The sequence below is a fragment of the Podarcis liolepis genome (assembly GCF_965112155.1).
Source record: "Podarcis liolepis genome assembly, chromosome: 14".
In the NCBI taxonomy this organism is placed as follows: domain Eukaryota; kingdom Metazoa; phylum Chordata; class Lepidosauria; order Squamata; family Lacertidae; genus Podarcis; species Podarcis liolepis.
The window spans coordinates 10,653,846-10,666,983 of NC_139569.1; the positions used below are offsets into that span (position 1 = coordinate 10,653,846).

Below are 13,138 nucleotides of genomic sequence, written 5' to 3' on the forward strand. Positions count from 1 at the left end.
TCCCAGCTCACTGAGGTGGAATCTACACACATATTAAAAAATGCTGTGAAAATGTTTTTTAAAAAAAAAACGTTTTGAAAAAGACATTGAATTTGCCATAGCTCACTGTCGCCATCTTGTGTCACCTTTGTATATTTCACTTAAAACGTTCTCTTTTCAGCTGTATAGCTGAGTCCTAAGCCTTGTTATCTCTTCAGCTTCCAACACCTCCTTGTCCCAGTCTGTTCCCTCTTGTCCCCCTGACCACTCATGGTCATCCCACCACAACCCCCCAGGCACTGGGCCTTCTTCATCCCACTGTTCCTCTGCAACCAACCAGTCAGTGGCATTAAATTTCATGAAGTAAATAAGTGTGGAGGCAGAGGGGCAGCTGTGAGTCCATAAATGGTGGCTGAAGAGAACTCTGTGGGGAAACTGACACACAGAGAGACCCTCCTTTCCCCTGCCAGGCTTTCCCTTAACCCTCCTGCCTCCAAGTTATTTACTATAGACATGTTCCCTCCTTTACCTTCCTGTTCCTTCCCTCACCCCTACCTTTAGACCATGGGTAGGCAAACTAAGGCCTGGGGGCTGGATCCGGCCCAATCATCTTCTAAATCAGACCCACGAACGGTCTGGGAATCAGCAAGTTTTTACATGAGTAGAATGTGTCCTTTTATTTAAAATGCACCTCTGGATTATTTGTGGGGCATAGGAATTTGATCATTATTTTTTCCAAAATATAGTCCAGCCCCCCACAAGGTGTGGGGGACAGTGGACCAGCCCCTGCTGAAAAAGTTTGCTGATCCCTGCTTTAGACTTTGGGAAGCAGGCAATGAAGACAGTGTGATGATGACTGACTGGTGCAAATATAGTATAGAGAGATAAGCAATGAGGCTCACACCTGAGCTTCAGTAATAGAAATAAAACACCAGAACGAATGAGGATAATAAAAACAGACCTCAATAAAAAAAGCTCAGGCTGCAATTCCCTTCAGATTTCATCAACTCCAAACTGCTAGCAAAATTAAACTTTATTATCTTCTTATTCACATACAGTGATTCCAGAACCATGCAAAGCAGACATATACATAAACAGATGTCTGCCAGCCTGCAAAACGCTTACCCAGGAATAAACTGCATTGACCTCAGTAGGGTCTGCTATTGAGTAGAGATGGAAGAGGAATCAATTGTAAATGGATTTATACACATATTCCATCTCAGCCAAGCTTTGCCCACATCAAACCGTCTTTTGCATCATCTGCCTGCTTATATCCAAGCAGCTCATGAATAGGGCACACATAATACACACAAAAGAGTATTTCTACATCATGATTTGATAAGTAATAAAATACCGAACTGTATTTTTATACAGTTATGTGCATTGTCGTAAGTACCTGTTCATCTACTAATTACTTTAGGAAACCTGGAATCTATATTCATATGTGTATAATATCACAGATAATAATGCATATCATATGCAATAGTTCACATTTTTTTTACCAGAACCGGGGGTTGGGGGAATAACTTGCTTGTCAGCGAGATCAAGGAGCGAAATGAGAATTTTAAGAAAATCTGTGCAGTGAAGCTCAGCATCGAGACGTTCAAACAAAATGCAACCCTACTTCTGAGCAAACATGGGTGGGAAGGCACTGCAAAGCAGCTTCCGTTCTCCCCAAAGTCCTTTCAGCTTTCCTCCCTGTCCCTCTCTCCAGTTGAGCATACTTCTCTTAAGTGTTCTCCAATTCACTATTTCAGCAGCCTTAACAACAACCCTGTAAGATAGACTGCCTCTATTAGCCCACATGTTCCAGACTACAAGTAGAATTTACGGCAAGAGCCAGTGGCTTGCTTTAGCTGAGATTAGAACCTGTGGCTACAGGTGCAAAACTCTTGAACAGGGTGATAAACCCAGGCTTAGCCAGGAGGTCATTCCAGGGAAAACCAAATTTGGGCCCCTTCCCAATTGCCCTGGGTCCTTGTGCCCCAAATGTTCAAGGAAACATGGTGATCATTTGATCCTCCTAGACTGGGGTGCTGTCAGGGCAGGACTTGGGGCACACAACCAGAGTCCAACTCGGCTGAATGAACAGGAGGCTCCACAAATGCAACAGGACTGGCTTTCTCACCACATCTTGAAGCCTCGTGCCCCAGAGAGAAGCAGAGAACAGTCACCAACCACCAGGCCAAGTTTAAGAGAAGACCATTTCCTAGCCACTGGCGTTCCTTCCAAAGTTAGAGAAGCGCCCTCATCGCATCCAGCACAGCCCACCTGCCAGCCAAACAGGAATAACTCATTCAAGTACCCACCCCTGTTTGTCGGGCGAGCTTCCTGTGCCTCCAACAGCTGCGGGGCACTATTTAAAGCAAAAACAAAAAGCAAAACAGCAGAGGAACCTTCCCCAAGCATGACATCTTCTGAGCGAAAAAAGCAACCCCTCTGAAGGATCTCCCTGCTTGTTATTATGCAACCATTCATAGCCCAAGTTGGGGGGGGGGGGAGAAGTTGGCAACCCTGAACTCCCTGCAAAAGCTGGAAAGAGAGGTAAATGAATGAGAGCTGCAACAAAATGTTGTAGTATAGGATGCCCTGCGCAGGTTTCCAGCCAGCCATGCCATTTTCCAGGTTACTCCAATCCTCCTCTCCCCCCCCCCCGGTTTCTCTCCAACAGTCCATGCCTACTGAGCATGCTCAGTCACAGTGCCCCCTCTCCCCAATTAGGACTTCTTCCCCCTTATAAAACAAGATTTTTGTACAACAATTCCGCAAAACCTGAGCCTGCTGCCCTAATTCTGAGTGGGTGGTGCTGTTTTTACATTAAAAAAGGATCCATACTCCTGAGAATAAGTCCATTACCTGTATATAGATGATTAGAAATCACCCCATGGGGGCTGTGTGATGACAACATTACGTTTTTATGTATATAGGGAGATACATGGAAATGTAGGGCAAAGGTGTTGTGCAGAGCAAGGCTTCAGAGCCCCAGATCTGCTTTATTTCATCTCTTTTACCACAGAGTCTTTTAAGTAGATGGGGCAGCGGAACTGGGGTTCAGTTGGTGTCTTCCTAAAGCTATAGAGTGAAGCTCTTGGCAGAGGTGACATTCGAACTCAAGTCCTAATTCAGTTTGCAAACCAGGGGGCTCACAAAACTCAGCTATCAAATACAGGCAACAATATATATATATTTAAGAATGTGCAGGATCCCACCTTTCCCTTGTTGACAGACTTGCCAACTTTTTTTTTTAACCAACCTCTGCGCTTGTGCAGCTTGATCTGCAAACATTGGCAGTTGATTGATATTTGCCTCTGTGCTGTGAACAGCTTTGCCTGCTGGTTTCTGGAGAAGGAGAGGCTGCTAAAGGCACAACAACGATAATCGCAACTATCTCCCAAACCGAGCAGCTGCTATCCTACTGGATTTCGTTTTAGGAAATCTCAAGTTTAAATCTCTGCCAGTCCTGACATGTGATGGGTGAATTCAGGCTGCCTATAATAATAATTTATTACTCTGAGCTTAACCTACCTGACAAGGGTACTGTAAGATTAAAGTTCCAGGGCCTTTGCAAGAAAGTTATTTTCAGGTGCGACCCAATCACATGCCAGCCTATTTACGCTGCACAATTCTAGTCTTGTGTGGCAAGCCTCCTTCCCCAAAAGTTCAGACCTTTAGCAGTAAGACGAGTGATGAGAAAAGGCAGCGGAACGTGTGGGGTGGAGTAACTTAATTTTCCCCCTCCCCAATATAATTTTTTAATGAATTTCCATTTTTTAACTAATTAACCTCAGATTAAATAGTTACATTGTTTCATGTCTTGACTTCCCACCCACACTTCCACAGTCTTTTCATTCAAACTCTTTTCTACTGTGTTATAGATCAAATTCTCGTGTGCTACCAAAATCCCTCTAATACTTTATCATTTTTGTTTCGCTGCTCCTATCTCGGATCCTGCCCACGATTTTGTTTCATGCTTTTCCAAATAGTCCAAAAAAGGCCTCCATTGTTCTATAAAAAGTTCATCGTTTTGATCTCTTAATATTGCCGTCAGCTTTGCCATTTCTGCATAGTCCATAGCTTTCAAAAGCCATCCCTCCTTTGGGGTGGAGTAATTTAACACCTGCTTGGTTCAACACTGCATACCATTCCCACAAACAAATAATAATGAAGGTTCAATAAATTAACCAGTGCCATTTAATCTCCCTGCAAACAAATCAGAATGAATATTGAGCCAACGGGCCATGTAGACACACCCTTGGAATGATATTTTAACCCCTGCATCTTAATAACATTGCTAGAAAAGCAAACGTTCAGTTTTAAAAGGCAATGGGCTTTAGGACTGGTCTAAGGCATTTTGCTGGCATCTTTCCTGTTTGAAGAAGCTGTCCATCTGTCTCAGTGCTGTCTACAGCAGTGTTCGTTGATCTAGGGTCCCAAGATGCTGTTGGACTACAGATCCCAGCATCCATCACCATTGGCTGAGATGACTGGGGGTGATGGGAGTTGTAGTCCAAGAACACATGAAGACCCAAGGCTGAAGAGCACTGGTCTAGACCAAGGATAGACAACACAGTAGCTTCCATATATTGTAGACTCCCACCAGCCAGCCACAGTCAGCATGGTGCCAGTGGTCAAGGATGATGGGAGCTGTAGTCCAATAGCATCTGGAGGGCCACAGCTTCCCCATCCCTGGTGTAGACAATACTGAGCCGGAAAGACCAATGGCTTGATGTGCTAACTTCTTCTGCTCGCTCCTCCAGAGGACAGCAGTGCCTTGTCTAAGGGAGAACATCTTTCAGAGTTCACAGTAAAGTGGCCATGGGCTTAGAAAGGTAGCGTGGCTTGTTTTGCAACTGGATTGGTGAGCCTTGGGTTCAACTCTCCACTCAGCTCTGAAGCACATTGGGTGATCTTGGACCAATGCCTTGGGCAGCCTCTTCCCTCCATCGCTCAGGTGTGGTATAGTAACAGTTCAGGCTGGCACCTGGGAGACCAGGATACAAATGCCCACTTGGCCATGAAGCTCTTGCTAGGCAACTTGGGGCCAGCAATGGTCTCTCAGTCTAGCCCACTTCACAGGGTGAACGTGAGGATAACTTTACCTGTAGCGATGCCCTGAGTTTCTCAGTGGATGGGCAAGACATGCGAGCACAATTATTAATAATTAGATAGAGGGGTTCCAACTTCCTGGGAGAGGCAAATATTAGTTTAGAGTCCAGGCTGCAGATTTGCTGAAGTACCAGTGGGGATGGGGGAGCTATTTTTATAGGATTTGACAATACCGTTTTCCATGGACAATTCAAAGATGTGGCCTTTGGATCTATGAAGGTATGAGTGATGTTTCTGTGCCCAGATTTCCATTCTGAGGAGGCCATTAGCTGCCCAACCCCCCGTGCACTCAGACTTTGGTTGTAAGAACTCCAACCCCCAACCTCTCAGTATGGACCATTTCCCTAAAAATTGTCAGGTCTCAATAAGGTAAAGGTAAAGGTAAAGGGACCCCTGACCATTTGGTCCAGTCGTGACCGACTCTGGGGTTGTGGCGCTCATCTCGCTTTATTGGCCGAGGGAGCCGGCATACAGCTTCTGGGTCATGGGGCCACCATGACTAAGCCGCTTCTGGTGAACCAGCACACAAAAACACAGTTTACCTTCCCGCCGGAGCGGTACCTATTTATCTACTTGCACTTTGACCTGCTTTCAAACTGCTAGGTTGGCAGGAGCAGGGACCGAGCAACGGGAGCTCACCCCGTCGCGGGGATTCGAGCAGCCGACCTTCTGATCCTAGGCTCTGTGGTTTGTGCTGGTAAATAAGCCGCCACATATCTTTCTAAGAACAGGCGGCAAAAATAGATTCTTCGCTTGCGCTGTTCTTACCAAGCAGGCGGCTGCCATCGGAACAAAGGTTTCTAAAACACACACAGCCTTGCAGCTTTGCTGTGATCACACTCTCGCTGCGTTAACAGGTCTGAAATTGACACGCTTAGGTGCTACTCTGCCAGTACATTTCCCTCTAGGATTCTTGCTCCTCAAAGATGCCTGCTATTCTAGTCCGCCACACCAAGCCAGCCAGCGAGACATTGAGGTGGTAATTGAAGGCACTTTCCAAATATAATACTCGGAGGGGAAATTATCATTGCCAGCTCTTGTAGAGAGATGTTGCTATTCCTGTAGCACAATGTCTTTTTAGATGTGTGATTTTGCTTTTCCTGATTAGCACTATAGTTTTCAGCTTGCCCAGTGGGGACAGGAATACATTGTCAGCTCACTGCTATCTGAGACTGACAGGAAGGGGGATAAGCAAGGAGGCAACCGATGGAGTGTGGGTTGCAAGACACACAGAGGAAGATTTTGGGTTGTATTGCACACTAGTCGTATCCATTGAAATTCATAGGCATAGCTAACTTAGGATCCACTGAAATTCATAGGCATAGCTAACTTAGGATCTGCTCTGTATAGAACCAGCCTATCCATCCATCCATCTATCTATCATCTATCTATCTATCTATCTATCTATCTATCTATCTATCTATCTATCTATCTATCTCTATCTATCTATCTATCTACAGTATCTATCTATCTATCTATCTATCTATCTATCTATCTATCTATCATCTATCTATCTGGGTTTAGAGTACCAGTTGCAAAAGTTATTTCTCTTATTCTGGATGAATGATTCATGTATATTATGTAGGAAACTTCCTAGTTGTGTCATTGGAATTAGTAACACTTTCTTTTTTTCTTTTTTGAGTTATAGGGAATTTTATTTTTTATTTTTATTTTTTATTAGCTTTTCACATTTTTATACACTTTAACTCTAACCAATTCAAACATTAAATTACAAGGTTCTCTGAATTTTCCCTCCCTCCCATAGGTTCTTATATTTAAAGTTTAAGTTTTCTGCATCTTATCCTTTATCCAACTACTGTATATCCCTAATTATCACAATCCATTTCACATTACAAATGCCATTACAATTAGTACAATTAGTAACCCTTTCTAGTTCAGCGTGGTCAGCCACTGGTGGCTGCTGAATTAAATCTGGCCCAGTTGGTAGACCACGAGACATTTAATCTCAGGTTCGTGGGTTCGCGTCATACGCTGGTGGGTTGGACTAGATGACCCTTGTGGTCCCTTTCAACTCTACATTTCTAAGACTCTTTCCTTGCTTTTAAAGACATAAGACAAGGCAATGCATTACTCCAGATGAAACGGGGTAGGGGGGGGAAGAAACATCTCTAGAAATGGAGTCTTAAAACAGGTAATTTGGTGAAAGGAAATCTAGCCTGATAGCCTCCTTCTCTTCTCAAAGAGTACTGCCCCCCCCCCAAAAAAAGAAACCCTAGCTGAATTCTAACATGTTCTCACTGGGCTGTAACCAGCTAAGTTCTATGTTGAGCAGAATCATTGAAATTAATGGACCTGGAGGAGTCACGCCCATTAATTTCAATAGGGCTCCTCTGGGTAGGGATAGCATCGAATAAAACCCATAACCATTTAACGTAGATGTGTTGCCTCTTCAACACCATTAATAAATGCATGTATGTATTTGCAGACTTAAAATGCATTCAGGATAATAATGAAAAATCAAATTACTTTCAAGGGATGCTTATAAAAACAGGGTGGTTTTTTTAAAAAAACAAACCTCCCATTTAGGAGGAGGACTGATTCCCCCCTCCCGAATACAGTATGGTTTTATTCAGTATATTATTGAGTTGTTCTGAAACTCAATAAAAATGATTTTTTAAAAGAAAACCCTCACATTTAGCACAATCTTATGCATGTTTTAGCAAATGGAAGTCCCAGTGCACTAAATGATCATTCCTCAGAAGTGAGGTGCAATCCAGTCCGAGGGGTGGGGTACAAATAAATTATTATTATTATTATTATTATTATTATTATTATTATTATTATTACAGTTCTAATGGGGGGTGGGGGTTGGTGCCAGCCAGTACAATCAGAATTTTTGCCCTTTAAACACTTTTTTTATTGATCATTCTCCAAATCTGTAAAAGTGGTTCAAGTGAGTTCAGAGAGGTGAACATTCAGGATGGTGAACAGAGGCTAACAGCACAATCCTGTCTGCATATTATTATGTACACTATGTTCTATGGGGCTTACTCCCTAATAAGTGTGTCTATTTAGCACTGTCACTTTTACGATCTTGTGTGCGCAAAACACACACACACAAGCACACGAGCTTTGGGAAAGTTTCAAAGCAGATCCAGAAACGCAGAGGTCACGATCACAGACATTGCAAAGGAGCTTGGAACAAAAAAAAAAAAACACCCTGGTTTTGTTTTGTTTTTAAAGCAGTGCAGAGACTATAAAGGATTTACAGTGCAATCTTGTACACGCCTACTCATTCAGCTTGCTGGGACTTACTCAAAGATAAATGTCTATAGGGTTGCAATGTTTAACATGGTGTAAACTTTAGACGGTTAAAAACAGCAGTGTTTTAAAAGGCTATTTCAGTCCCCCAATTATTTTAGTGCAGAGCATATATCACCAATGTAAATGATCTCTCAGGCCAGAGGGCCAGAGGAGCATGGCTATGTGAAAATCTCTGGTGCTTTTTTCTTTTTCATTTTCTACTTTCCCCCTTATTTTCCTAGACTCTTTTAATCTAGATCCTGCCTTACTCCAGATCTTCCCTCTTTCGGAATATTGAACTCTGCACTGTTTGGAGTGCCCTCCAAAATATTCACCTGTAAATTTAGAGCATCACGCCCTCTTAAAGCAGTTGCCTAGAGGTCTGTCTTTATCATCACCTTTACCCTTGCATTGGACAGGTAAGGTATTTTGTTTTGTGGGAAACACTTCTTTCACTGAATCCATACTGTCCTGTTTTGCTTGGATTGGATTGGCTCATTTTTGGCTATGTTTGCAACATCCATTGAAAGCAAATTCCCTCCCACCCAAGAAGCCTAGGAACAAGGGTGCTGGTAATTGTACCTTTTAGGGGTAAACTACAGTTCCCAAGATTTTTTTTGGGGGGGGGTTCCATGTATGTTACACTGCCCTTAGCACTGTTTACTTGTTTTTTATAATTGCATGATGATATTATCAGAATGCACCCTGGAACATGGTGGGGAAGGGCATTCAATAAATCCTACAAATAAAAATAATAATTGCTCTTCTTATTACTATTAGTTTAGTAGCTCAGTTCTTTGCAGGTTTACTCAGAAGCCCCCCTGTGCCTAAAGTGGGCTTTACCCCCCTAGATAAGTGTCTGTTTCATGTGGCAATGGATCTGGCCTCAGTACAGGGGGCGAAAAGGTCAACCGCAGTTCATCAACGGACCACTGGCTGGTGGCCTCTGCTGGATCACACGCCTAATATCTACAGGTTACTGGGATCCTAGCAAAGAACAGCGAACTGGTTAGGTCTCGGCCAGTTCCAGCAAGCCATTGACTTTTGCTACTTAAGCAAAGAGTATACACGCTGAGGATCATTCAACAGAGATTAGTTCTGCTTTCTCTTGCAAGCGAGGCTGAGTCTGCCCTCTTGCTTCATTTAAAACGCATCTGTAGTCTGTGTGTGTGTGTGTGTAGTTAAAAACTGAAAGGCTGAACTGTGCTAGATCATCTCCAAAGGTCTCTTCTATCTCTCCTGATTCTCTGACTCAAAGCATGCCCACGCCAGTGCTATTTCACCTTTGAGGATTCCTCCGGTTCCCGGAAACTGCTCCTTCCATTCCCTTCCTCGATTCTCTGCCTTCATTTCATAGCTACAGATTGTGGCATGACTGAGTAATTCACTATGAGATGGCTCTTTTCAGTTCCTTCTGAAAAACTTGCTAGACCGATACAGCCCCCTGCAGCTGTGTACATATATTATACATTGGTATGCATCGATTTGCAACTGCCTCATCGCCCCGTTCATCACTTACCTCTCACTGCATGGATCCCACCAAATCCCAAAACCTTCCTGTAAGTCCCGAGAAAGTAGGGATCCTCCTTAGATCTTCCTTCTTTTCCCACAAGACTTGAGCTGCGCTGGCCCTCGGGTCGGGAATCCACCGCTCCATTTTAACCACAAGGGCAGAAATCTTTGGAAACAAGCAGGGGGAGGGAAAAAAAGAAGAATATCCAACTTTCCCCCCTACTCCTCTGGAGGAAAATATATATATAGTTCCTCTTTTTCTAAAAGAAAACAAAAAAAACCTAATGCCCAGGAACATCCAATACAAGTGAATTTAATGTCAAACCCTTCTATCCCATGGGAGCTGGCAACAGACTCAAGTGGGGTTGGAGAAGGGACAGAGGATCCATCTTCCCTTCCCCACGAAAAAAATAACAACAAGAATAATAAGTCTTCTTTGAGTTGTTCAGTTTAATCCCGGCTCAAATCTTGGCTGGCTTGCGCTTGGCGTGGTAGGAAGGTGCTGTCCTGACTCTCACAGTGGAGTTGTGGTCACTTTCTCCTCTTTTGCTGTGTGCTATTGGTGGCTTGGGCTATTTGATCTGGAGGGGGTGTGATGCTGCTGCAGTTCAGTGCAGTTGGCTTCCCAGCGAAGGCTCCCTCTCTCTCTCTCTCTCTCTCTCTCAGCAGAGCATGTAACACAGGCAACCAGCAGAAGAGAAAGAGAGAGGAGCTTTCCTTCCCACACTGCTCCACTCCCTCCTACTGCTTCGCTCAAGAACAGCAGCTACTGAATCTCTCTCTCTTATTAGCCACAAGTTCGGCTTCTGCATTTCCTCTTTGGCTACTTGGGCTGGAGCCTGTTCCCTCCCCCCACCCCCAGATTATTTCACCCCCAGCCACCGTCGCCTTTGTTTCCCCCTCCCCACCTTCATCGCTGCATTCTCTCAGCAAGAAACCGCTATTGGCCGCGGTCCTTTTGTGTGTGGGGGGGATGTTTCGAAATGTCCAATTATTCCTGCCCCACATGGCGAGAGAGAAGCTATGTACTCCTTAAGCAGTTTCAAACACAATGAGATCGTTTTCCCATGCTGTGATTCAAGTGGCTTTTTTCTTACGTCGCTGTACGCACCGGGGAGGCAGCGAGGATGCCTTCACGCGATGGGCATTACCTGATTAGTTTTCCCACACCAAACTCCTGTTCAGTGAAGTTGTCCTCTGCGCATGTGCAAAGGCTGTCTCAGATGTACACACCTCAGCTTAACCATGGCTTACCTTTGCAAATCAGATGGAAGCGATATTTCCCAAGAAATGACAGGATGCATACGGATCGTGGCTGGAACTGAGTGTATGCAACTGCAAAAACCAGCCATGGGAGCACATTGGGACTTGTTCAAGAGATGCCAGGAAGAGTTGCTGCGCTCACTAGGCCTGGCTTCCTGAGTTCTCATTTTCTTTGAATAAATTCACTGTCACCGTGTGAGTTATTACTGACCTGGTCCTGACACCCGCTCCTGATAAAAGAGATGACATGGATCTACATACATTCTGTACATGCTGACTTATTTACGTGTAGATACAAATGTAGAAGGAATTGCTCTACTTCCATTGAAATAAAAGCCATCCTGTCTTAGTGGGGAAGAAGGTGAGCCCTTGCTCCTGCTCAGACTAACTTTTCATGTCCTAACTGCTCGTAGGCAACTTCCCTTTCCCCAGTGCTCTCCTTCCTTCTCAGGCATCCCTTTTATTGCAAATACACGACGATTTGTGTCCGTGATGGCATTGGAGCAGTTAAACACCATCTCATGGCAAATACGCTTTGCGCCTGCAAAAGCTTCCTGGCAGGCATACTGCTTCATTTCCGTTCAGCGCCAGTTCCATATCTTCCTGCTGAAATCCCAAAATGTTTATACCACAAATATTCTCAGGGTCCAGCTTTTGTTCCACTTACTGAAAGAGCGTCTCTCCAGGCAGCAAGGGGAAGCATAAAGTGGTCATTTGTGCACAAGGCAGTCCAGTATAAATCTACCAAGGATTCACTGTACAGTGGATGCCCGGGTTGCAAACGTGATCCGTGCGGGATGCACATTTGCAACCCGCAGCGTTCACAACCCGCATCTGCGCACAGGCGGGTTGCGATTCGGTGTTCTGTGCATGCGCAAAGCATGATTTAGCGCTTCTGCACATGCGTGACTGCTGAAACACGGAAGTAACCCGTTCCAGTACTTCTGGGTTTCGGCAATCCACAACCCGAAAAAACGCAACCTGAAGCGGACGCGACATGAGGTATGACTGTAATTATATAACACACACACACACACACACACACACACACGCTCTCCAATCTGGAGTGAACTTTATCTTTAAGCCAGAGTTGGACCAAAGAGCCCTGCAAATAGAGAGCTGCCCTCTGTGAAATAAGACACTTGGTCATTCTACAAGAGAGCTAAGAAAGTCCAACTCCCTTGAGGGAGTATAGAAAAGAAGCCCTTTATATATCATCTGGGTGTGCTCTCTTATGCTGTTTACCCATTTTAGGAATGCTTTTGAAGTTTCAACTTAAGTTTTTCAAAATCCTCATCGGGGTAGACTGTATAGTGTAAATGAAAAATATACCATACACTGACCAGTTTTATCCTTTGAGGAAAATCTGTAGTCTTTCTTGAAGGCACTTAAAAAAGATATAGACAAGATTCCCACCCACCCCTTCCACAATATCTCGATTGATCCTTGTTTAATTTTTAGCCTTTCCCCAGATATAAAATAGAAGCTACGCCTGGCTGTTCCACACCCTTCCTTTTTTTAAAAAAAGCAACCATTGGTGTTATGTGGCAAGGAATGGGAAACTCTGTCAGTCTCTGCTTCCCTCCCTTTCTCATTTTCCCTAAACTTCAGTAGCTCTCCACGTTTCCACATTTTTTCAAGTCCTCATGAAAATTCATCAGCGTTTTAGTATAAATTCCTCCTAGTACACACGAGTTCGTAGGTCATTTCCCCAAAAAAACGCCTTTCCGCAAAGCAATTTCCCCTAATATAATGTCATTTGCACCAATACATGGTTTTTTTAAGGGACAAGTCACTCCTGCTATATGGATTTTTGTAAATGTTTCTTGGCTTGAGAACTGCATTGCAAAATTCAGAGTAATGCAAATTTCAAAGAACGGCTCTTTTATCATTTCCCAAAGTGAGAATTAGGTAGATCTGGGGCTTTCCCCACAGCCGTAACTCCCCGGAGCTCACCTCTCAGGTGGGCGTCATTGCCATACTAAGAACATGGGAGGTATTCACGATGAGTTCT

The 13,138-nt window shown here is 44.1% G+C and overlaps 1 protein-coding gene across 4 annotated transcripts in view; it reads right to left on the reverse strand.

The window, feature by feature from the left end:
* Nucleotides 1–10,580, reverse strand: part of LOC310692909 (ATP-sensitive inward rectifier potassium channel 12) — a 51,229-nt gene extending 40,649 nt beyond the window's left edge. The window contains exon 1 of one of the 4 annotated variants that reach the window (XM_083474451.1): nucleotides 9,869–10,580. Coding sequence is in view for 1 of the 4 variants with exons in the window: in XM_083474452.1 (XP_083330578.1) it covers nucleotides 2,108–2,388 (281 nt within the window). In the remaining 3 variants the exon portion in view is untranslated. Of the gene's footprint in view, nucleotides 1–2,107; nucleotides 2,430–9,868 lie in introns of those variants that run through there. The other 3 variants (XM_083474450.1, XM_083474449.1, XM_083474452.1) reach the window with 3 other exon arrangements.
* Nucleotides 10,581–13,138: the final 2,558 nt, after the last annotated feature.